This window comes from Semicossyphus pulcher, unplaced genomic scaffold (genome assembly GCF_022749685.1).
Source record: "Semicossyphus pulcher isolate SPU_LCO1_2020_fin unplaced genomic scaffold, fSemPul1.0.p SCAF_26, whole genome shotgun sequence".
NCBI lineage: Eukaryota > Metazoa > Chordata > Actinopteri > Labriformes > Labridae > Semicossyphus > Semicossyphus pulcher.
In genome coordinates, this window is record NW_027211700.1 from 7,252,677 (window position 1) to 7,275,822 (window position 23,146).

Here is a 23,146-nt window from a genome sequence, read left to right on the forward strand (position 1 = left end):
AATAAACTACGTATACCTCTGCATCCACTCCAAATATGATCCCTTTGCTTCTACATTGGTCTATTTTGATATTTGAGTTACACAATGATGCTTTTTGATTTTTAATTAAATCGATTTACCCATGTATATTTTTTTATTTTATTCACTGTTTTTTTGTCGCGCTGCAAATGTTTAATTTGTGTTCTCTTACTTAAGGAATGCACTGAAATTGTTTATGCTCTTGTTTTGTATAAGGTTAACTTAAATTTTAAAGGAGCATTTTAATTTATTACAAATTAACATGAAACATAGAGGCTTTTAACTGCAAGAGGGCGCCCTACATTCAACTGTAGTAAAACTGCTACAACTATAACCAGAACAGCCACTGCTACGACTTTTTGTCTGTTTCATTTGTTGTTGTTTTTTGATGTGTTACCGGTAAGGGTAATGGCAGTAATACCTTATAGCAACACAGCGACTGAAGAGTAATGAAGTAGCCACCTTGATATGCGTATACCCTCCATTAATATTGCAATTTAATGATGGAAAATTTAAAAGAAAATTCCAGTTGAAACAATCGACACATAGAGTAGATAATGGGATGAAGTACAACAGTAAAAAAATGAGGGGAAGGGACTGCTTGTTAGCTGTGTTTGCATTACCTTAATTATTTCCCAACATTACAGAAGTTTCTGGTGATTTTAGTGATTAATGTTTTGTGTTGGAACAAAAGAAAACCATGTCACATTACAGTTACAATAAGTACTTTATTGGTTCAACAGTGCTGCCAGCGCCTGACAGATAAATATACAGTTCTGAGTTTATCTATTTACAACTTGCTGAAGGACAATACAAACTGTCCATTGAAGACATACATAGCGTTCTTGAGTGTATAACATACTTTGGGCTGGTTTCCTTGTCCAAGCATATATGGTCCCCATTGAGAAATGTGGTGAGTTAGGCTGTTTGTGAAAGAAGCCCTATCAAGTCTGGGTTTGTTAACATGTAATGTGTTACATGTGCAAATCATCATTATGGTGCAGCAGTAGGATAAGCAACGTGTATTTGTGTGTGTCTGTGTGTGTATGTGCCTGCGCAAATAGAAGATCTGGAATGCACAAATTTTGTGTACAATAGTTATATTCAAGCTATAAGAGAAGAAAGTGACATCTGATATTGACTGGTTCAGTAGTCTCAGTTTCACACTAAGCAATACTGATTTTATGCAGTAAAGGCTGTTACAATCTTATATTTCATCAAATTAGCCTCTTTATGCTTACTTGAATTGCATTGCAGATTTAGTTGCTGGCATTTGCAGAATAGTGTAATTTCATAGATGCTCTTCATTCTCTTAAGTACCGTTTTCATTAAATCTTTCTTAATACTCTTTACTTACAGTACAGCTGTGCACACATACAGGCATGCTCACACATATCAACATTCATTCAAAAGCCACAAACAGTAGATCTATAAACACACACATGTAATCACACGCTCATATGGTCAAATCATACCATAGCAAACCATGCCCGACTACATGATGGATTCCCATCCTGTGCTCACATTCAGGTTGTGAATTTCTTTATTTAGCCATCTTTTTAAAATATCTGCTTTTTCTTTAATTTCCCACAAATCCCAAATCATTCTGTGTGGAGCTCTGCAATGTTACGAGACACATCTTTAAAACGTCCAGTCCATCTCTGTGGTCTATTTATACACTATTTATAAGAAAGAGCAGATTTCTTTCCCTGCATTTTTCCTACTTTAGTTCCTCTAGCCGTGCTGATCCGTGGTAGCTTAAACAGGCTTAAAGTTGACGCTGATGACACCAACTTTCTATGGTTTATCCTTCAGGTTAGTAATGGCTCGTCAAATGCTCTCCAATTTTAGAGCAGCACTGTTTACTGTGTAAACACAGTGTGTTATACTTTATATATTTTATTCCTGAAGAACCTTTTCAAAGCTCTGTTACAGCAGCACCATCATTTTGTTAAAATGAACACCCTTTTACCACAATCCATCTCTGTCCCGTGTTTGAAGTGTAGGTCTCTTTGTCCCCTTTTTCCCTCCTTCACTTAAGAAGCGATATGTCGTCAGCAAAGTCCCCATGTGGGTGGAGGCAGCGGGCAAAGCGCCACTGGCACACCATTAGACAAAGTGGCAGCATGAAGAGCGCGCAGATTCCCGCCATGATGTAGGCGATGGTCATGAGAGTGGACTCGTCCGTCTGTGGGATGTTGTAGCCGCAGTCCTCTAGGTCCACTCCATGGAATGGGCCTTCTACAGAGGCCGTGCGGAACTCATCATGGACTGTAGATGGGAGAATATGATTTAGGGTTTTTGAGAAACAGACATCAGGATGAAATACACTGTGTGCTACTATTACTGCAAATCGGTTGTTATTAGAGAAATCTTCTTAAAGATAAATCATGCACTTTCAAGCTATATTTTCATGGCCTTTAACAAGTCTCTGAAAGCTAATACTTCGATGTACGTCCGGCCATATTTCTTTTATTTTTCCTTTTTTCAATTTCATTCTGTGAACCCTTTCTGAATCCCCTTCTTCCTCTCCTCATCCTCCACCCTCTATTCCTCACCGTGGCATGTGCTAACAGCGAAGCCGATGCGTTTCTTTTCTCGGTCGAAGACCACATAGAAGCCTTCCATGATAACAGCACCCATCACTGTGCCAGTGCTGGACTGGGACACGGCAAACTTATAGCAGTCCTCCTGGGCGGATGCCACGTCCTCTACTGGCCGCAGGTATTGCTGCAAAAACAAAAATTGAAGAGAGATTAGAAAAGAAAGAAAAATCAAGGAGTGGTGTTACAAATTTTATAGCACAAACAGAAAAGCTGAAAAAACACACCCTCATTGCTTTAGGACTTTCCCATGGAGGTATAAATGAGGTCTTTGCTCTGTTTACTTTCAGTTTTTGCATTTATTGTAACCTGAGACTTTAAGCTAAATTCCCTACAATGTTCAGCAGGGCGCAACTTTACTAAATTTTACAGTAACGTAACTGATTACTTTCAGTTACTTTTGGGTTACTTCAATACTAAATCTGCAAATAAAGACGAGAGAAAAGAAATTTCAACCCAGTGAAAGCACTTTTTTCACCACAGGCCATGGCAGCCATAGACTGTTGATGGTAACTTTGAGGAGCGGTGTTGTGAGACTTGTGTGTCGTGGAGAGACGAAAAGTGTGCGCGCAGGTACATGGTATTATCAGAGACGGTTGGACGGACAGTTTAGAATTTAGATGCCAAATGTTACAAAGCATCTTTGGTATTATATCTTCTTCATTTTAAAACTGCAATACTGCTAGTCATCCCCATTTTTAATAAATGTGTCTGTGACGGTATTTTCACAGCCTTAGAGAGAGAGAGTTGCGACATTGCAATTGGAACATACGGCTCTGAATACTTTGTTCAGGGAGTAGGCGGGGCTGCTCTTCCGCTGCTCGTCCGCTGTCCTCACCTACGTCTGCAGTGCACACCTGCTTTCAAACACGTCGTCATCAGCCTCATAAGGACACATTACCCACAAAAGCGCACAATGACCTGATGCGGTCAGCCACATACGAGGTTTTGACCTAGTTCTTCATCTTAAAAGTGGGCAGCATCCTATAGTTTAAAATGCAGAGAGACGTATTTTATTGTGTTACGGTATTTTACTCAGACGATGGCGCTATCCGGTTAAGTGGTGACTTCACATCTCCGTATGAACTGTTTCCGGGTCTAAGCCACTACAACATCTAATCTTTACAATATGCCGCAGTGCTGTTTTGTGTTTTCCTCGCCGTTTTAAGTGAAGCGAACTAATTTGATTGTTGCTAACGCTTCATTACAGACATGCTCCGTCATGATCGCCCTCACAACAATCAATGTTACCGTAGGCTGCCAGCTAACGCTAGCTAGCAGGATTGCAGACTCGACATGGCAAAATCAGATGGTAGGCTGTAGTTTGTGTGTGTTTTGAATGAAAATAAATGGAGATAGTGTTAAAATGACTTGTATAAATGTTTTTATTCATAAATAAGTATTTACTTTCCTTTTGTACTTGTATTCTGTTACTGCTCAAGCCTGTATGAATGTCAGATTAGAGACAATAATGTTACCTAAATTGTCATATGGTGATTACAGAATCTGTCAGCCAAAAATCTTCTACTGTAGTTTTTTAGTATCTTCATCTTCTAAGTTTTTTTGTAAAAGTGTATAGTCAGTATGCATTCTATACCGGTTGATTTAGAGTTATACCTGCTATTAAAATTACAAAAGGTAAAGAAAGTTAAATCTTTTCTCAAGCATGTAATTCCCCAGTCAGTGCCAAGGGCACGAGCCTCCCACAGGTTTACAGAGCCGAACCTCTCTCAGTCAAATCTTTTTCATTCCACCCGCATCGAGGCCTTTCTGAGTGGCTTTGAATCAAAACCGTTTAAGGACCTTTCAGAGGTTTATGAAAGGCTTTAGAAAATATATTCAAAGGTTATTCGCTTTGAAATGTGGTCATTATTTCTTTCCTTGTGGTTCCCTGCCAAGCTTTCATCTGTTGGGGACTATTTGAGAGAGAGCAGCTGAAGGACAGAGTGACTTGAATTGGGACCAGGCTTCCTGTGAGGGGGCAGGGGAAATGAAAACTTTGCATTTATTCAAGATTACAAGTCAGTGAAATCACCTTAGACCTCTGAATTACAAAGGATGTACATGACTCAGTGCAAGGACCAACTTTCTGAAAACTCTTATGGTAAATTTGAGAGTAAATCAAACACCTGTCTCACACATCTCCTAACAGTATTTAACAGTCACTGTGTATTCTTTAGCACTGGACAGATATTGAATTTTCCCATCAGGAAACCAGGTGTAGTAAAAATGATAGATAATAATCATTTGGACAGGATGTTAAGCTAAGAAAGGAGGCCACAGAGTCAATCCCTGACCTGAAATCATCAGTGAACTCCTGCCTTACACAACCACGTTCAGTTTCAAGAAGAGATACTTTGAATTACCTGCGGTAGGATGGAGATTCTGAAGGACTGGTTGTGGTTTTCACTCATCAGGTAGAGCGAGATAACTGGAAAGATATGCCAGGGTGTAGTGCCGGCCTGCCAACATACGAGCTGCTCCCCCAGCCAGAACCCAGAGGGAAACTGTTCTGTCTGAAAAACAGGGTCAGAAGTCAGTCATTCTTTCCTTTCCTCCACACAACACATCAGAGTCATGTGGGGAGGCTGGAGCTTATCCAGGAGGTGAAGGAGGGGAATTCAAATGGCCTATGAACTCTGTTCTTCTACAATCCGGATTAAAATAATTGAACTCCAAAAACATGGACAGAATAATAAAGTCAGAAAATGAACAAACATCAAAACCACACAGATTTTCGGCAGGTTTAAAGGGAACGGTGGTGCACTTTTTCTACAGGCCCCCCTTTGCCAAAGGGACCAGGAAGAGCAGGGTAATTTAGTGTGCTTTCACACCGGACATTCACACTTACACTCTTATACCCCTTTCCCACTAAAATTAGCGTGTTGACGAGGGTTTTTTCAGACCCGGGAAGACCCGCTGATAAATGCTGATTGTCTCTTTTCCCATTGCCAGTGGAGTATCCTACTTTCAGTCCCTTTTCTGCTGCGTCACCGTCTGATGTCATAAACACGCTGGAGACAGGGTTAGTAAACAATAGTACGCACAAGGAGCTTACATTATACTCTTTGGTAAGCAGCATGGAGGCCAGTGCAGATGTTATGGTGGTTTGGCCTTTATTGTATTTATTAATTATTCAATCTATTTATCAAACTCGGCGCCGACAAATTTGGAACGATGTTCAAGCGCTACTTGGACGGAGACGGGCTGAATTTGTAGCTGAGATGATAGCGGAGATTAGCGTGTCGACCCGGGTTTTGTGTTCCCATCATTGCCAGTCGGACCCTGGTCTGAATGCTGATTGTAACCTTTCCCACTAAGCAAAAAAGCCGGGTGTTGGCGGGTTTTTTGACCAGTGGGAAAGGGGCTTTAAAGTCTGGTTCATATGGACAGGTGAGAACACGCATTCAAACTCTTGTGCGGACCAAACTATCAGACCATGGTCCGCCAGAAAAGTCGGAACTCTCGCTTCCAAATAAACCACGGTCCTTTTTGATTCAGGTGAGAACATAATTGGACTTAAAGTAGGACCTAATATAGGAAGCAAACCAAAAAAACTGAGCATTGTGGGTTGTTAACGGATGCTGACACTTGTAGAGACAGCCACGCAGTCAGGCAGCAAGATGAGTAGTAGTAGTTCAGTGAAAAACTAAAGGAGAGTGGAACTGATCGAACTGTGGTGGTTAAAAGTAAAAAAAAACTCAGTCAACAAAACATTAAAGTCAGCGTTCGTGTTGAGTGTGACTGAAGAGTGTGCTCTCTCTCTCTCTTTGTTAACTTCAGGGAGCTTTCCTGCGTGGAAATTCTGACCAATCAGAAAGCAGTTTCCTCTTTCATCAAAATATTGATAATATTTGTTCTGCTGGTAAAAGCTACCAAACTCGAGGCAAATTGCAACATTGCAAAAATTTGGTCTTTGACTCGGACCAAACAAACAGACTTTAGGTGTGAAAGCAGCGTTGGTTGAACTTTTGGTGGACTTCATACGCCACAAAGCAAAATTTCATAAGAATGAACATGTCATGAGTTTCTAGTTTAGTTCTGGTTTTGTCTTGTATTAAGGTATTCAGTTATTACTGTTTTGCATTGTCATGAGTTCTCATTGTTCAGTTTTGTATTTAGTTTAGTCTGTGTTCTTGTCAGTAGTTAGTCTTGTTTAGTTAAGTATTTCACTTGGGTCTCTTTGGTTAGATCATTTCCTGTTTTACTTTGTCACCTTGTCTCTCGTGTTGATCCACTTCCTGCCTTTGTGTTTCCCGCTCGTTTGATTGTGTGCCCTGCCCTGATTGTTTTCACCTGTTCCTTGATTGTCTCACCTGTGTCTGATTAGTCTTTGTGCTCCCCTGTGTCTGTGCTGGTTCACTGTCTTTGTCGTGTTACCTGTGGACTTTTGTCATCCTTGTGGATTTTCCCTGTTCCCCTGTGGCTCCCTGTTGTTGTGTGTGTTTCCAGTTTTTCCTTTGGATTATTCTTTTACCTTGACTATAAGACTTTTTGTTCTACCATTTGGTTTTGTCTTTTGTTGGATTCTAGATTTTGTTTGTGCATTTTTGCCTTTTGTTAATTAAATCGTATATCTAAGTCTGCACCTGGGTCCTTTACCATTTTTTTTTTACCCAAACCTTGACAGAACAGGGTCCTTCGTGCTTATAAATCAATGATACAGTCCATGTAATCTAGACCAATAATGTAGAAAGCCCCCTGAGTGTAGGCAAAAAACAAATGGTGATTCACTCAGGTAACCCAGATTTTTTTAAATTGGTAAAACTTGGTATGTACTGACCGAAGAGGCAGCTTCGATAGCCTTCACTGCAGCCTGGAAGACTTTTCGAGGCAGCCGAAGGTTGGTGGTGCCACTGTCCACAATGCTCTTGTCATAATTGTACTGCAAAACACACAGTCACCAGTTACACAGCTTTTAGTTCAGATTTTCAATCATTCTTCTTTTTGTATTTGCAGCCTGTCAATCTGTCAGATGTTACCTCTTTACAGTCCATGTTGAGGTCCTGTCCATTCACCTCAATACGAACGATAATGACCTCATAATACCACTCCCTGCGGATGGGAGTGTACCAGAGCTCTCCCACGTAGAGCGATGGATCCACGCCTCCGATGATCTGAGAGCACAGAGCAATGGAATCAAGTTCTGGCTCCATTTACAACATTAGATGATTTGCGTGTGGGCCTGTGTCTCACCATGCTGCCCCCGACAGTCGCACTGCCCAGGGAGTAGTTTTGGGTGAAGCCAGCTCCACACAACTGGAGAGAGAAGAGGTTGGGGACTGGAGTCTGGCGAACCAAAGAGTCGAAGAAAGGCTCCAATGTTTCGTCAGGCTTAGGAGAGAGAGTCAGAGAGACAGCAAGAGAGACACACAGTTAGTAGGTAGCTTCACTGCTACACGACAACTGAGCTGCAACTTTGAATTATCAGCTTGACAAAATTGACCAGACTACATTCAGTCTCTTTTTCACCTCGTTGTTCTACCAAGGAAATACACAGGTATTATTCTGATGGTTCACAGGAGACGAAATAAACAGCATTTTTGAGTGAATGCTAAGGTAGACCTGCTTATGTTGTGGATGCCAGAGAAAAGTCATGTAAGCATCATCTTACTGCTACTGAGGCAAGTTTAAATACACACACACACACACAGCGCTGTTCCGCCCTGCCAGCTCCGCTGTTAACACTGACGCCGTTTCGCCTCTGTTACTACCTCCGATGCCGGCTCAGAGGTGGAACGACTTCACTCCACCATTCCGCCTCCGTGCATTTTATACAGAAGACAAATGTAACAGAGGCGTAATAATCCCACCTTGAACTTGCAGCGTAAAAGGGGCTTATAATTGAAGCAGTCTTTTTATGAGCTGTGCAGACATGCTGCTGCTTCCACTCTTAAATGAATAGACTCAGTCTGCTCTTAGATTCCTCACTGGAGATTTCTATGACAGTCATCACTGTATTCGATATAACAAAGTAGGCTGGTCTTGTCTGACGCAGAGGCTCGATAAACACTTTTTATCTATAAATCCCTTAGTGTAGTTCGCCACCCTGTACAACACCCACTGGACCCTACAAAACTAGGGATAGACCGATAATCGGCCGGGCCGATTAGCGGCGCCGCTATTCTGCATTTTGACGCATTTTTTTAATTTTTAATTTTTTTCTTATTTTAAATTTTCTAATTTATTATTTTTATCCGACGGCCGATAATAGTGCAGAGTGCTCACACACACGGCGGAGAGGAGAAAAAGTTCATTTCTTTGCAAATTTTATTTAACTTTGTTTTATTTACTTAATAAAACTTCAGGAAGTTATTTATTTATTTAAATTTTCAGTTAACCCTGCTGACCCTGGGAACTCCCTGCGCTTTTTGTTTGTTTGTTTAATAAACATATGCTTAAAGGCATTTAAACAAAGTTAAGTGTTGGAGTTTGTATTACTCAAAATTTTGACGCCAATATTTTCACTTTTACTCCAAATGAATATCGGGTCCAAATATCGGTTATCATCCTCCTTGACTACTAATAATCGGTATCGGCCCTGAAAAAACCATATCGGTCTATCTCTATACAAAACTCACTCTCCTGACTCTATGCTTCAAATCCAGGAGATATACTCTGAACCTGGAAAATGCGCCTTTGTTTTTGTGCTCCAAATATGTGGAATTATTTACAACACACTCTTAGGATCGACTTCTCTCGAACAAATCACGGCGATGATCTCAAACCACCTTACCTCAGTGTGGTGTTTTTCTTGTTTTTTTAATTGTGTTATTTTCTGCATCTCGACATCATTTCGAATGAAGGAGACCTCAATGTTTTTGAGGCTTAAATTAAGTTGTGAATATTAAGAGTGAATATTGTTTACATATTTTATATGGGTTTTTTTATGTTTTGTCTAAATATTGATGGAATTATGCTTTAATACTTTGGAAAAGTCGTTTTTTAACAAACAAATATATATGCCTTTTTCCCCGGTGGTCAATCTTCACCAGCTGCTGGCGGTGTGCCCAATGATAATCTTGTGACGTGTCCTCCGTCTTAAAGTTAAATATCGATCTAAAATTTGATATTTAGCTTTCTCTCATCAATCTTCAACTTGCTTCTTTTTGATTTTACATATTTATAAAAACATGTCGCTTTAAGTGCTTTTTACTTCTTTCTTTTAATACAAGACTTCTTCACTTTAAGGCCCTCGAATGCACAATGTAATATAAAAATACTCCCATGTCCATGAGTTTATGACGAGAATACAACATGAAATTTATTGATTTGTCAACTGAAGTCACAAAGTGTAACATTTATGAGAACATATATCCAAATTTTGAGCAACCCAGTGACACACCACTCTTACCCGTGCGATATCAGCGTAGGCCAGTCCCAGTATTCCCTCCCAGTTGGATCCATTGATGAAGAAGCGGTCCGATTGGGTGATCGCTGCGATATTGGCGCGCAGTGTGGCGTTTGGGCCATGCGGGACGGAGACCAGGTCGGTGCCCAGCTCCCCCTCCCAGCGGCCCTGGGTGTAAGGAACATACACGCTCCTCCCCTGGTCACGGTACGAGCTGGAGCTGTGAATGGATGGTAGGACAACAGAGCGGGAGGAAAAGGGTGGGAAGAAGAGGAATTGGTTCCAGCATTAGTTGTCAGAATTGTGGTGTAAAATAGCTTCAACTGCGAAAAATACAATTCAGACAAAAATAGAAAACATTCATCCATTCAAATCTTTTTGTAGTAAAAAGTAGTTACCTAATATAGACATCCAATATAAAGTAAGTTCCAATTTTGATTATTACATTAAAGCTCTAAAGATATGAAATGGACTGAAATTAATTCTGATGTCTCTATATGGATAACAAAAGCAAGCCTGACCATCAGAGATGAGATCGATTATTTCTATTTATTTTTAATGCCTGTTACTGCTGGTGGGTTGGTAGGTGTCAGACGAAGCGATTAACAGCACGCTGCCTTTGTTGACATATTCAAGGGCAGAAATGTACATTTGCATTTTTTTTGTTAAGCATCAACAGGACAAAAACAGCAAAGAGATAAGAGGTACGGCTTTGTCCAAGAGAGCAAAATCTAAGCACAAACAGGAGCTATTTAAGTGCAAAAGTAGGTTTTTAGGGAAAGTATTACAAAATCAATAAAATCAAGCTCTCAAAATGAAAAATACACCTTTGAATAAAGATAGGGGAAAAAAACCTTCTTAAATCTTAAAAGCAAACACACATCTCAGCCCAATCCAGATCGGAACCACTGAAAACCTCCTGAATGTGATCAAGAGGAAGATCGAACAAAGCCAAGCTGCTTCAATTTTTGGGGCGTAACGTCACCCGACAGCAATGTGACAGACTAGTGGAGAGCATGACAAGATGCCTCAAAGCTGTAATTAAAAACCAAGTTATTCCACCAAATATTGATTTGTGTACTCTCCCCGAGTTAAAACATTAGTATTCTGTTGTTTAAACATGAACATGAACTTGTTTTCTTTGCATTATTTGAGGTCTGAAAAACTTCTTTTTTGCATCTTTTTGTTACCTTAAAGGTATAATAAGTAGGAATTTCCTAGAAAAATAAAATATAGACTTTTACAATTGTAAAATAATATTAATCATCACTTATGGGCCTCTATACATGTGTGTTGGTGAGTGTGTGTGCAGACCCTTGTGAGACCCTTCCCTCTGCATCTATTCTGTTGTTTTGCATTGAACGGGACGTACGGGTGACTGTGGGAGTGGTTCAAATTAGCAACAGGGCCCCATTCAGACCGGCAGACATGGCGAAAGAGCGATGCAGAGTTGGCCTTCTTTCTGTTCGGACAGGTAGGTGCCTCAAACCGGGCAGGACAAGCTAACTGGCAGTTAGCATGCTAGCGCAAAGGTAACCGTGATGCTGTCAGTATTAGCTCGGCAGGTGGGCGTGTTCCCGCATGAGAGAATGAGAGTGAGCTTTTGGTGACGAAGAGCCCAGGAGGAGGGGCCCAGTTTGAATATGTTGTTGACAAAATGTGAGGGAAAATCATACTTATTACACCTTTAACCAGTTGTCATTTTCTGCAAATAAAAGACCTAAAGGAGAATATTTTATTTTGAAGGAGGGAGAAATATAACAAAACAAAAGTTCATTTTGAAAAACACAACTATAAATAGTGGAAAACCAGAGAAAAACATATTTTTGCAGTGGTCTCTTATTTTGTAGCTGTAGTGGTTGGTACTTGCAGATTTGCACATCATAGAAGACTAGATTATTGGCTCTGGCACTGGCAAGGGTAAAGGAAATGAACATTTTAGAAAAACAAGACGTTTTCAGTTAAAAAAACAAACATGTTTTACTTCTAAATGTACTCACAGTGAACGATGGTAGTATCTCCGCAGGAAGGGGTGAGCAGCTGCCCCGACAGCAAAGTTACTGCTTCCTGTATCCACCAGGATGTTCAACTTATGAGACGAATGGAGAAAAGGGAGAGTGATTAAAAAGATGCTGTGTGCAAAAAAAATCAATAGGTTTGTAAAACTGACACTTGGGTTACATTGTGAAATTGATTATGTTCAATCTCTGAAAGGCAAGTTTAATCAGTATCTTTGCTACCTGTGAGACAGACAAGACGATTTCTATGTTTGATGTCTGCTATTGATATTTTAACTCTTCTTATACTGATTGTATTTCAGGCTATATTTGTTTCATTTGAGCCTCGGCTTTCACTGTTTTTTTTGTTGTTCACATTTTAGTCATTCTCAGTATCCATTTCTCTTTCCTTGTAGCATCCTGCGCTCTTTCCTGTTGCCCTGAATGCCCTTCGCCGTCCCCTCTCTGTCTCCACTCTCCTCTCAGGTTGCCCATTCTACTCCCTCTCGCTCTCCCAACTCTTCCTCTTCTGTCTGCATCTCTATGAGAGTATCATATTTTGCGCAATCAGCCAAAACAGTGACTGAATGTGTGAATGGAGACATACAAAACCAACTGCTTATGCATCCTATTATATATTATAAACTATGCCACCGGGAGCAATTTGCCCAAGGACACTTCGACATGTGTGACTGTAGCTGTCAGGGATCGAACCCCCAACCCTTCCGACTGAGAGACGACCGACTCTACCACTGAGCCGCCCCATCGCCATTCACCGTCATTCACCTCAGGCTGCCTTCTTGTACTAGCTTGTAGTCAAGTTGTTGTCAAGATTTCAACTTACCATTCCGATACCTCCTTGCGATTCTGACTCGTACATATCAGGTCGAATAACCGATCCTAGAGCAGCCATGTTTTCTACAACTTTGGAGTGACAGTGCAGTGCGATCCCATGCGGGGGAGGGGCTATGGGGTCACTCCAAATACTCTCAGCCAATCGTGGCTAAGGCGAGGCTAACTTTTTAAACCAAACAAACATTACCAACATGATTCAAAAACATTAGAATAATAGAAAATTGATTGCTAAAATATGTCCCCTTTAATACTAGCACAACTATCTGATCATTATGCTTCACCAAGCTGTTGTAGCTGTAGATTTATTTATTTATGATGAAAGATTTGGACAGACAGTGCGGCACACAAACACACAGCAGAAAGGCAGCCATGGAGCCACAGCAAGCTGTTCAATAATGGATTGGCTCTTAAAATATCCAGAGAAGCGCTACTGTCTCAAGGGCTGGGCCTGAAAGCCGAGAATAAACACCGACTCTGACCACCTCACTGTTTTCTTCCAAACACACGCATCGACGTCAGTAACACATGCCCGTATGTACGCCGTCTCTGCAAACAGCACGAACGTCTGTAATGAAGTTCTGTGCAGAGAGATGTGCTGACAGCTCAGGTTGGATGTTTCTTTTTAAGCCTGCATCCTGACACACTGAGACCTCATGTCTTCCTCTGCTGTCTCAATCTTGCGCCAGTCTGTTCCAGCCATCGTATCTGCCCTCACCCCTCAGCTATGGAAGAGAAATCATCTAGTGGTTACCAGCAACTTATCTGAAAGTTACTGTGACATGACATGGGATCACTCACACAACTTTGCACCTAATAAGCATCTCAAGGAAAATAAAAGGCCTTATTATATTAATATATATCTATGTATATACATTCATTTATGTCCGTTTAAATGCAGGGGCTCTGAAATCCTTTAGCAAATAAAGATAATATGATTCAAGATAAGTTATACCGACTGCAGTCGCTGCAAATGCCTTATCAGTGTTGGTATGGATGTGGTTATCCTGACCGGTCACTGACCCCTGACCAGGACAAGGCACCAGAAAGGGTGTGGCTTAACTAATATCCTTGTAAATTCCAGTAAATAAATCTATAGCACCCTTTAGTCTAATTTAGTTCTCAAAAATCACAAGCACTTGTGAAAGCTTTCTCAGATGCTTTGTCAAGATATGTCTCCATTTTTTAAAGCACGAGATCCTTGAAAGTGGACAGTAAATCGACCCACCATACAGTGTGCTACTGGCCCCGTGGTCCCTCATCTTTTCTCTTTAATCCCCTCCTTTTCCTTCATCACGTCCACATCCTCTCTCTCTTTCTTAGTAACTCCCTGTTCCTCTCAATCCCGCTCCCTCCTTTGTTGTCTCTTCATTTCTGTTTCACTCCCTCTGTCACCTTCACCAGCTCCTTCTTCTCCTCTTCTACCACATCATCACTTTCTCTTCCTCCCTCTATCCGTCGCCCTCTGTGTGCCAGCCTGTACACCGCAGCTGCACCCAGCTGGCACTCCTCACTCTGCAGAATTAATGGTTCCATTATCCATCTCACTCAGTGCTTTCACTCACACACACACGTACACGCACGCGCGTACACAGGCCATCTGTCATTGCAGGGCCACCAACAGTATTGACAGTGTGTTTGAAAAACATTACTTCAGCTGACTTTAATGTTTAAAGTGTAGACATCTCAAATTAGAAATATGAAAGTAAGGATATTTTTATAAATTAAGGACACTCTTTACATGTGTTGTCAAGGTGTGTCAAGTTTATAGTGATGCCACCTTCCTTTGAGTTACGTAGTATCTAATGAGTGTGTGTCTGGTGTGTGTGTGTGTGTGTGTGTGTGTGTGTGTGTGTGTGAGAGAGATATTTTTTAATGTCTTAACTTGTTTAGTTTGTCAAAACAGAGTGAGACAGACTCATACACATACACTAACATTAAAAGAATACAAAATCTTTTAATGTTAATAGTCGGGTATTATTAAAGTTAATACTAAATTAATATTGTATTGTATACCCACATATCAATAACAAACACTGCAATTATTTTGTTGTGGTACCACGGAGAGTTAAGCGTACCTGGTATTAAATTCAACATTACTGCCGATAAAGCAGATTAAATTCAACTGGGAAGGAAAAACCAATGATGAAAATTGCATTCTGAAATAGAGCCAGCCTTTATGCAGGGTAATAATGAATGATATCATTTTTAATTTGAATTAACGTGGTTTTTATGTACTGGATTTTTAAATGCTAGATCTTTTGTAAAGAACAAAAAGTGCTCATACCCAAACAAGATGTGCATTTATTAGTATTTTGTAGGGATGCACGATATTGGATGTTTTGCCGATATCTGACATGCTGATATTTTTTTGCCGATTTTGATATCAATATATTAGGCACGTTTTTTTCCTCCTAATTGCAGATAACATAAAGTCTCCCCTGTAGTGGTATTGATACCATGCCTACTCTTATTGTAGTGGCCTACTGGCAGATGCAGAAATAACATAATACAGTGCTTTTTAAAATGTACACATTCACTGGGAAATATAAGAAAACTGCTTAAACTTAGGTTATGTACATTTATTTGTATGTAACATTTTCTTTCAAATAAAACTTTAATATTCATCAAGTTTTTTTAAGGGAATCATCGAGCATTTAGGCATCATTTAAGCGTTGTTTTATCGGCGGAAAATATCGGCAGAATATCTGTCGATGGTGGTATGTAATTTTCAAGCTGTTGGTGATAACGTGCTGATAATATGGTGCATCTCTTTGAATATCCCATGTAAATAAACCTTTACCTTCTGCGGAGGAGACCCCACGGCCATCTCCACGTAGTATCCCTGACCTGACTTTCCACGTAGGTTATCAATCATGTCCACGAAGCTGATACCGCCTGCTGCCGCTCCTCTCCGCTTGCGTACAGCGTGCTTCCCCGTGTTGCCGCGCTCGCGGTTCCCAACGGCTGCGGCAGCGGCAGGTGGCAGAAGCGGCTCAGCGCGAGCGCCTTGCCGCAGTGGCACGCGGATGGCGAGAGGCAGGCCCGAGGCGTCCGGAGCGGTGTGACCGTTGCTGAGCAGACACAACATCGTCCATATGAACAGACCTGTAAAGCAGCAGGGCTGTAACGTCGACGCCTCCATGTTGACAGAAAGTTGTATTTTGGTGTGTTTTGTTTTAGCGCTTTCTTCAGTTGGACCTCTATGCTGCTGCGGCAAAGAAGAAGAGATCAGGTGGCGATGATGCTAAAATGACGGCTAAAACCATGATGGCAGTTGAGCCGCAGATATGAAGGGGGACAGGGTCACAGTGGTTTTATCCAGTTTTCTTCATGTAATTTGAAGACAAAGGAAACCAATTTTAGACTGCGACAATGTAACATGTACAAACAAAAAAAGCCTCCACTTGAATTTAAATCACCCTCACTATTAACTCAGGCAACCCTCGGTGTCACAGATAATTTGAGGCGACGGGTGAACTACAGGCTCCCCTTCCGTGCTCAGTAAATCAACACACCGCAGGCCTGTAACGTTTTCTCCGCACATCCTCATGTCTAACGACCGAAACCATCGCTGGCAGGTAGGCTGGCCGACGGGCTACCGTAATCCGCATCCTTCCCCTTTCCAGACCCGTTCATTCTGATCTCCGCCTTCCAGTCTTTCACCTCCGCCTCCTCCTCCTCCATCCACCCCGCTGCATCCTCCAGAGCTGCGGGAGAGAGCGAGCAGCACTGCTGTTAAGTTAAAAAAGACAAAACAGCCCAACTTCCGGTAGGTTTTCAAAATAAGAAAGTAATCAGAATCGGGGTTTATTGCCAAGTTTACACATTCAAGGACTTTGACTTGGTGTTTAGGTGCAGAACAATTAACACAGAAAAATAAGTAAAAAGCTATTTAACAGTACTCCTACTGTCAGGGACATTTAAATAGAATTTAAAATAGACAATAAGCATAAGTTATAAAAAAAAAAGCAATATAATACAAAACGTATACAGGTGTAATAAAAGATCTGCAGGTATGTGCAAGATGATGGTTGTTCAAAAATTTAACAGTATAAAAATGAAAACGCATAAATCTTAATATTAATGTAATATTAAGTGAAAATGAGAGTCCGTGTCATGTGGCTGAGTAGGATGGGGCCGGGGCCTTGATGAGGCTGGCAGCAGAGGAAAGAACGTGTTCTTGTGTCGGGAGGTTTTGGTCCTGATGGACCGCAGCCTCTTGTCGGAGGGGAGGGTCTCAAAGAGACTGTGTCCGGGGTGAGAGGGGTCGGCCACAATCTTACCTGCACGCCTCAGGATCCTGGAGGTGTGCAGGTCGTGGAGAGATGGTAGATTGCAGCCATATCACCCTTTTCTGCAGAGCGGATGATACGCTGCATACCTGTCCTTGTCCTGGACAGTGGCAGCAGTATACCAGACGGTGATGCCATCATTGACTGATTAAATAAACCAACAACTGAAACATGCAGCAATCTAGTTAGAGTTAAACCAATATGTGAAATGGAGATTTACTCTTTGAGACCAACTTCAAATCTACTCGTGCAGTAAGATGTTTATTTTATTAGTGGCTTAAATATTCCATTTGTTGAAATTAAAACTACCATAATGAGCTGGACTGGCCACAATAAAGAGTCGTGATACTGATTATAAACTGGGGAAGGAAACAAAAATAAATATATCTGTCATCTTCATTATAATGCAAGCCAATAACGCAATAGGCTACAAACTACCTCACAATAATGATAATATTTGGACTAGTTTGTTGTCATCAAATGACACTCGATGTCCTAGTTTTGTAGAATTGCTGTATAATTTGAATTAATTTGAAATTAATTTTGCTTCCTGTCTCGTCATATATTATGAACACCATATTTATTTATATATTTCTTTAATCCGAATAACATGTTTTGCTTTGAAGGCAACATCGCTGTCACGTTTTGACTCTCGACGCTTTTTCAGCTTTTTTCCAGGAAATAACCCTTACACACTCAGCATTCTGGGTAATGAAGTTTTCACCGTAACAGCTTTGCGGATCACAGATCACATATTTATTTAAGACGTTGCTTCCTGCTTTCATCCAGAAGTCTAATTCAAGGTTAATACAGTCCACATACATTTTACAATATTTTATTATTTCAGTCAACAAACAGATACATTGCAGCTGTACAAAACAAAAATTACAAGCACAGGGTTTTGAAAGAGACACAAACTATATACATTTATTATATAACACACAATAAAGTTAAGACGAGGAAGCAAGCAGTGGGTCAAATTTAATTCAAAGTGACTTTGTTTCTCTTTCCCTATAGAAGACTGCTTCTCTCTTGAGATGATCCCAGACAGTCCCAGTAGGACGAAATAGGGAGGAAGGAAGCAGGTGCTAATATACTCTCCCCATCTTTCCTTTCCATGGTGAGTCCCACAGAGTCTTTATATTGATGGAAAAGTCCACACTGCTCCTCCAACAACAATGCTGGTTCCTCCGGTCCTGAGGATGCGGGAGAACACAGTCGGGCAGTTACTAATCAGCATCGCTATGTATTCAATCAGTCAAATCTAACAGGATAAACTACTTAGAGCTCTTTGATGTGTGTATTTCAGAGTCTTTTATTTTACTCTGCTGCTTGTATAAGACATATAATCAGCAAAAAGTTCAAACAATTATGTACTAGTGGAAAAATTCTAGTCTAAAAGAAAAGAAAATGATGAGACAACCTTAAAAAAACCCTGTGTAAATGTGTTGTAATAAAAAACAAAACATGATTAACTATATTTTGTAGACTCACTGCTTGAAGTCTCTGACCCCCTTCTTCTCTGCTCTCCGTGTTTGACACTGAAGGGCTCAGCTCTGCCCTCTGGTGGGCACCACACTGCCAGGAGTCCAGCATTACCCACCCTGCACACACATGCACAAAAACACACAGTTACCCCAGACGGATACTGTATATAGTCACAATAGCATAGGACGCAGAGGTGCCTATACACACGCATATGCATGTCCCTCACAGTTTTATCATACATGTGACCCGTCTTTCCATACAAAGGTCAACAATTAGCTATCATGGAGGCTGCTGCCTTGTCACTGTGTACCAGCTGATAACATACACTGATAAAGATACACTGTGATCTAGTCATGGTTTCAACTGGCCTTTCCAGGAAAAGATGTGTTTCTTAATCAGGCAAACTGCATCCATACCTGACTGAATGACTGACAGAGCCAAATTACACACATTATTTAATCAAGTCGAAGTAGATACTTGTGTAAGACAAAAGTGCTGATTCAATTCCCTCCCTGAAGTGAAATAGTAAAGACAAAAAAAGGACATTTTTGTGTCAGCTGTCTGTGTGCAAAGCTAACTGCACCTCACATCAAATATAAGAGACTATAACCCTTAAAACTTTCTAACTTCAGATTAAAGATATAATGTTGAAGAATGTCTGTTAAGTCTCTATCTATCTATCGCCGAATGAGGTAACACAATGGTGATTGAGTCTATGGCCCACTGAAGAAAGCCTTTGCATTTGCAGTATTACAGACTGGGTGTCTGTTGCGACATGCGGCGAAAAAAATCACAAGCGGGGCCCAGTTAGTGACGCGCTTTCCATCACCCAGCAGTGGTTGGTCTGCCAGAGAGGGTAGGCGGAGCTAAGCAGCTGCTTTTCCGGTCTCTGCAAGTGTTGCGAGTAAACAGTAATCTACTATGGCTGAACAAACAAAGAAAAGATCGATGACGACAGATACAACTTCAACATTAAGTGAAAATCCAAAGAAAGAAAAGAAACAAATTTGACGCTCAGATGAAGGTAAAAAAGGAAAGAGGCTGTCAGCGAGGAAAATCAAGAGTTACAACCGGAGCCAACCACAGACTTCTGGTTATCTGGGACGCATGCGCTGGTAAATGCCTTTTATCACCAAATAGAACGAAACTTTGAGATTATCACTTTGAATGAATCAAAAAGATTAGGTCAAAACCTCGTATGTGGCCGACCGTGTCCTTATGAGGCAGATGACAACGTGTTTGAAAGCAGGTGCGCGCTGCGGACGTAGGTGAGGACAGCGGACGAGCAGCGGAGTAGCAGTTACTCCCCAAACAAAGTATCCAGAGCCGTACAGACAGAGAGTCACGTCAGTGGAGGTCCAATATGCCCCATGATCCGCCATTGCGATGTTGCAACTCACTCACTGAGTCAGTCAGTCACATACAGACTCGTGCGTAGGGCTGACCCCGGCGACCGCCAAAAAAATACGCTTCAAATACTTCTTCTCCCCTTCTCTTATGTTGAGTTTCCCTTCTTGTCTGTTTTCATCTCGATACGCATTTTACGTTGTTTCCGTCCTGTTACACCTTTCGTCATTCCCTCATATTTGTTTTTGTTCCATCTATTTAGATTGAAATCTGTCTTGATCTTGGAAAGGCCATGAGCAATGATGCAGAATAAAAGTAGCCATAAATCCTCCTCAAATGCGTTAAAGCTGAAGTAGCTCTCCTGTAAAAAACGATTTTTGAGGGTAGTAAATTAATAAAAATGCAAATTGTGTAAATTACACTAAAAGTATATAAGTCAGCAAATGAATTTATTGAAATGAGTAAAGTTTTCCTGCATTACCTTATTTGCAACGGTGACAATTGCAACCCAAAATAACTAATAATAATTCAATAATAAATCTACCCAAAGATCTGGGGCCTGTACTGCAAAGGGCACATGCGTCAACGTTTGTTCTTGGCTGCAGACCAGGGTTGGATTATTCGGTATCAGCCAGTGTCGATGTGCCATCGGGGTTGAAGTTATGATTCATGTTTAACATTTTGCTGTGTATCATAGAGTGAATGAAAGTGTTATATATATATATAAGAATATATTTATTAGCTAGATATACCAGACAATTTGTAGTCGGCGTGTCTGTTTATGACAAGAAATTTAAATTTGCAGCCCTCTTTTGGCGGTTACACTGGCTGACTTTCATGAATGTTAGTAAGTAAATTAACACAAGCAAGCTAATGTTATTTTAATTGAGTTTTATTTGAGCATCTTGAACTCCCAAAAGGCTGCACGGTGGTGCAGTGGTTGGCGCTGTCGCCTTTCTAGAAGGTTCCGAGTTCTCCCCGTGCATGTGTGGGTTCCCTCCGGGTACTCCGGCTTCCTCCCACAGTCCAAAGACATGCTTGATAGGTTCATTGGTGACTCTAAATTGCCCGTGAGTGGGAGTGTAAAAAGTTGTCTGTTTCGAGTTATTATTACAAATTTTTATCAAGCAATTAGGGTCAAATTTACTCACTCAATTTTATTGAGTAGCTTCCATAGGTTGCTTTTTATAGTGTATCCTGTTTTGAACATTTAAGGACTAGAATGCACAGACACTTGTTTTTTAGGGGCGACAATTATTTGTACTTTGTTTCTTTCCACCTCTAATGACTGATAGACACTCACCTCACCTGGGGGTCTGTTGTCCTGAAGCCTTTAGCAAAAGGGTTGCTGGCAATTTTCAGCTGGGTGATCTGAGAGAGAAAAAGGGGGGAGGGTGGTAGAAAGGTGGCGTGCATATGCATTGGTACAAATGTATCAAACTGATTATGAACCTGCGTAATATTTAGATTGAAGCCTACTGATCCTGAGCTTCCTACCCGGTGGTTCTGATAGGCGGTGACGGCCATAAAGCGCGTCTCTGGGAAGGAGAAGGAGCAGAAGTTCCTGTATGCATTTAAGTGACTGTTGGGAGCTGGATCCACATACACCACATGGAAGCGTGGCTGGTAGCGATGCATGGAGTTCAATATCATCTGGCAAGGAGGAAAGACAAGAAAAAATATAATTAATAAAGGGAATCAAAATAAGGAGGCTCTTTTTGCTGCTCTAAAAAGTAAAAGCAAGACATTGACTGACATGTCCGTTGTCATCCAGCAGGTTGTTGGTGAGCTTCAGTGTGTCGAAGGATACGGTCTGCTTCATCCACTGGGCTCCGCAGGCAGGTGAGTCCGGGTGGAAGTGCATCCTGCTTGGGGCTACGACATCGGCTCGCCCTGCCACCAGCCAAGATGAGCTATGGAAAGCATATCTGACACACACACACACACACACACACACACAATAAGCTAAAAACACGTGTGTTGGAAAAGTAAAATCTGTTACATTTAAAAGCACACTCTGTACGTGTGTCTGACCTGTATCTTTTATTATCAACAGGGATAAAGTCCATAAGAAGGACGTATTCAGCAGCAGGATCCATCCCGGAGATTTGCACCTGGAACGTGGGAAACATCCTCCTGCAGAATGTAAACATAATAATGAGCGTGATTTAGTTAAGAGGCACCACAGAAAGAGGAAATATTGAGAATTATACGATAAGGTAATGAGTTTCATTGTTGCCTTCCAGCTTTGGTAACAATCATCTCTGTGCCCAGCTGGTCAAACTGCTGCCAAAGCGCGTGCATCTCCAGCTGAACTCTGACCCCGCTGACTTGGGGGGCCTTGGCGCTGGACAGTGACCCGCCGCTCGCACAGCAGGGCGGAGACAGTTCACAGCTCTGAGACAGCTGTGGACCTAAAGGGAGGAAAGGAAAGGACAGCAGAGGAGAGATGTGTGGTGAGCTTTTGTTTTGTGGTCCGATTTGGATCAAAGATTTTGTCTTTAATCATCGAAACATGTATTTTTTGTCCTTTGATGATGACGATATTTTGTGATGATAAAACAAAACACTTACCTTCCATAATTTCAAGGTGTACAAGAAAAGTAATTGGCCGTTTTGTCTCTTTGTTTGACCTTTCTCTTTACACCAGTCTGTTCCAACGACAAGCTGCAACTCCTCTCATTACATCAAAACCAGAAGGCGAAAAATCGTCCTCCCAGTCCAGTGCCAGACTCTCGGGTAGGTAGGTGGGAGTGGCTGCTTGTGTCCGGGAACAAGCTTCTTTTATACACCGTGAGACTCTCACAGGGGACCTCCATGCCTGCCTCATCCATTACAATACTCATAGTGCCACTGACATGCACTAATCATGGCTGCACGCGCATGTGACCCCAATAACTGTGAATACAAGTACGTGCACACGCCCACACATGTCCTATAGTTTGCCTAAAGCCTTATAGCCTAAAGTGGAACTTGTCTCGACCTAGCAGTAGGACATTAATAACATCCTAATCAGCCCGGTGTTGCTTGGTGTGAACAGATGAAGACAGCAACAATCTGCTTTTATTATTCATTGGCAATTTTCTTGGAGCAGAGTTTCAACACCTTACTAATTAGAATCAGTAATTCCCCACAACATACTAAAGTGGAAATATCTGGTTTGGTTAATAAAATGGCAACATTCTCAATAGTTTT

The 23,146-nt window shown here is 41.3% G+C and overlaps 2 protein-coding genes across 3 annotated transcripts; both read right to left on the minus strand.

Moving 5' to 3' along the window:
• Positions 1 to 726: 726 nt before the first annotated feature.
• On the minus strand, positions 727 to 16,519 carry bace1 (beta-secretase 1). Of its 2 annotated transcripts, none has more exons than XM_069676636.1 (9): positions 15,625 to 16,519; positions 11,973 to 12,061; positions 9,976 to 10,192; positions 7,818 to 7,955; positions 7,604 to 7,738; positions 7,405 to 7,506; positions 4,988 to 5,137; positions 2,577 to 2,748; positions 727 to 2,289 (listed from the first exon to the last, which is right to left on the minus strand). In XM_069676636.1, exons 1-9 carry the CDS (start codon positions 15,964 to 15,966, stop codon positions 2,051 to 2,053), a joined length of 1,584 nt encoding a protein of 527 aa, XP_069532737.1. In that variant the 5' UTR covers positions 15,967 to 16,519; the 3' UTR covers positions 727 to 2,050. The 2 variants fall into 2 exon arrangements, with proteins under 2 accessions (XP_069532737.1, XP_069532738.1); XM_069676637.1 differs by lacking the exon at positions 15,625 to 16,519 and adding an exon at positions 14,050 to 14,607.
• Positions 16,377 to 22,532, minus strand: LOC138604549 (T-box transcription factor TBX1-A). The gene is made up of 9 exons (XM_069676479.1): positions 22,526 to 22,532; positions 22,191 to 22,365; positions 21,986 to 22,087; positions 21,708 to 21,879; positions 21,449 to 21,604; positions 21,255 to 21,322; positions 18,611 to 18,720; positions 18,166 to 18,312; positions 16,377 to 16,531 (listed from the first exon to the last, which is right to left on the minus strand). The coding sequence occupies exons 1-9, from the start codon at positions 22,530 to 22,532 to the stop codon at positions 16,377 to 16,379; spliced, it is 1,092 nt and encodes a 363-aa protein (XP_069532580.1).
• Positions 22,533 to 23,146: the final 614 nt, after the last annotated feature.

Bases quoted from the DNA above. Each gene is read 5' to 3' on its own strand.
- bace1 (XM_069676636.1), bottom strand. From the start codon at position 15,966: ATGGAGGCGTCGACGTTACAGCCCTGCTGCTTTACAGGTCTGTTCATA. The intron at 12,062-15,624 runs GTAAAGGTTTAT...TCGTCTCATAAG, and splicing joins TGGGGTCTCCTCCGCAGAAG to TTGAACATCCTGGTGGATAC. The intron at 7,956-9,975 runs GTAAGAGTGGTG...CTCTCTCCTAAG, and splicing joins CCTACGCTGATATCGCACGG to CCTGACGAAACATTGGAGCC.
- LOC138604549 (XM_069676479.1), bottom strand. The intron at 22,088-22,190 runs GCAACAATGAAA...TACATTCTGCAG, and splicing joins ATTGTTACCAAAGCTGGAAG to GAGGATGTTTCCCACGTTCC. The intron at 21,880-21,985 runs GTCAGACACACG...TGTGTGTGTCAG, and splicing joins GTTGATAATAAAAGATACAG to ATATGCTTTCCATAGCTCAT.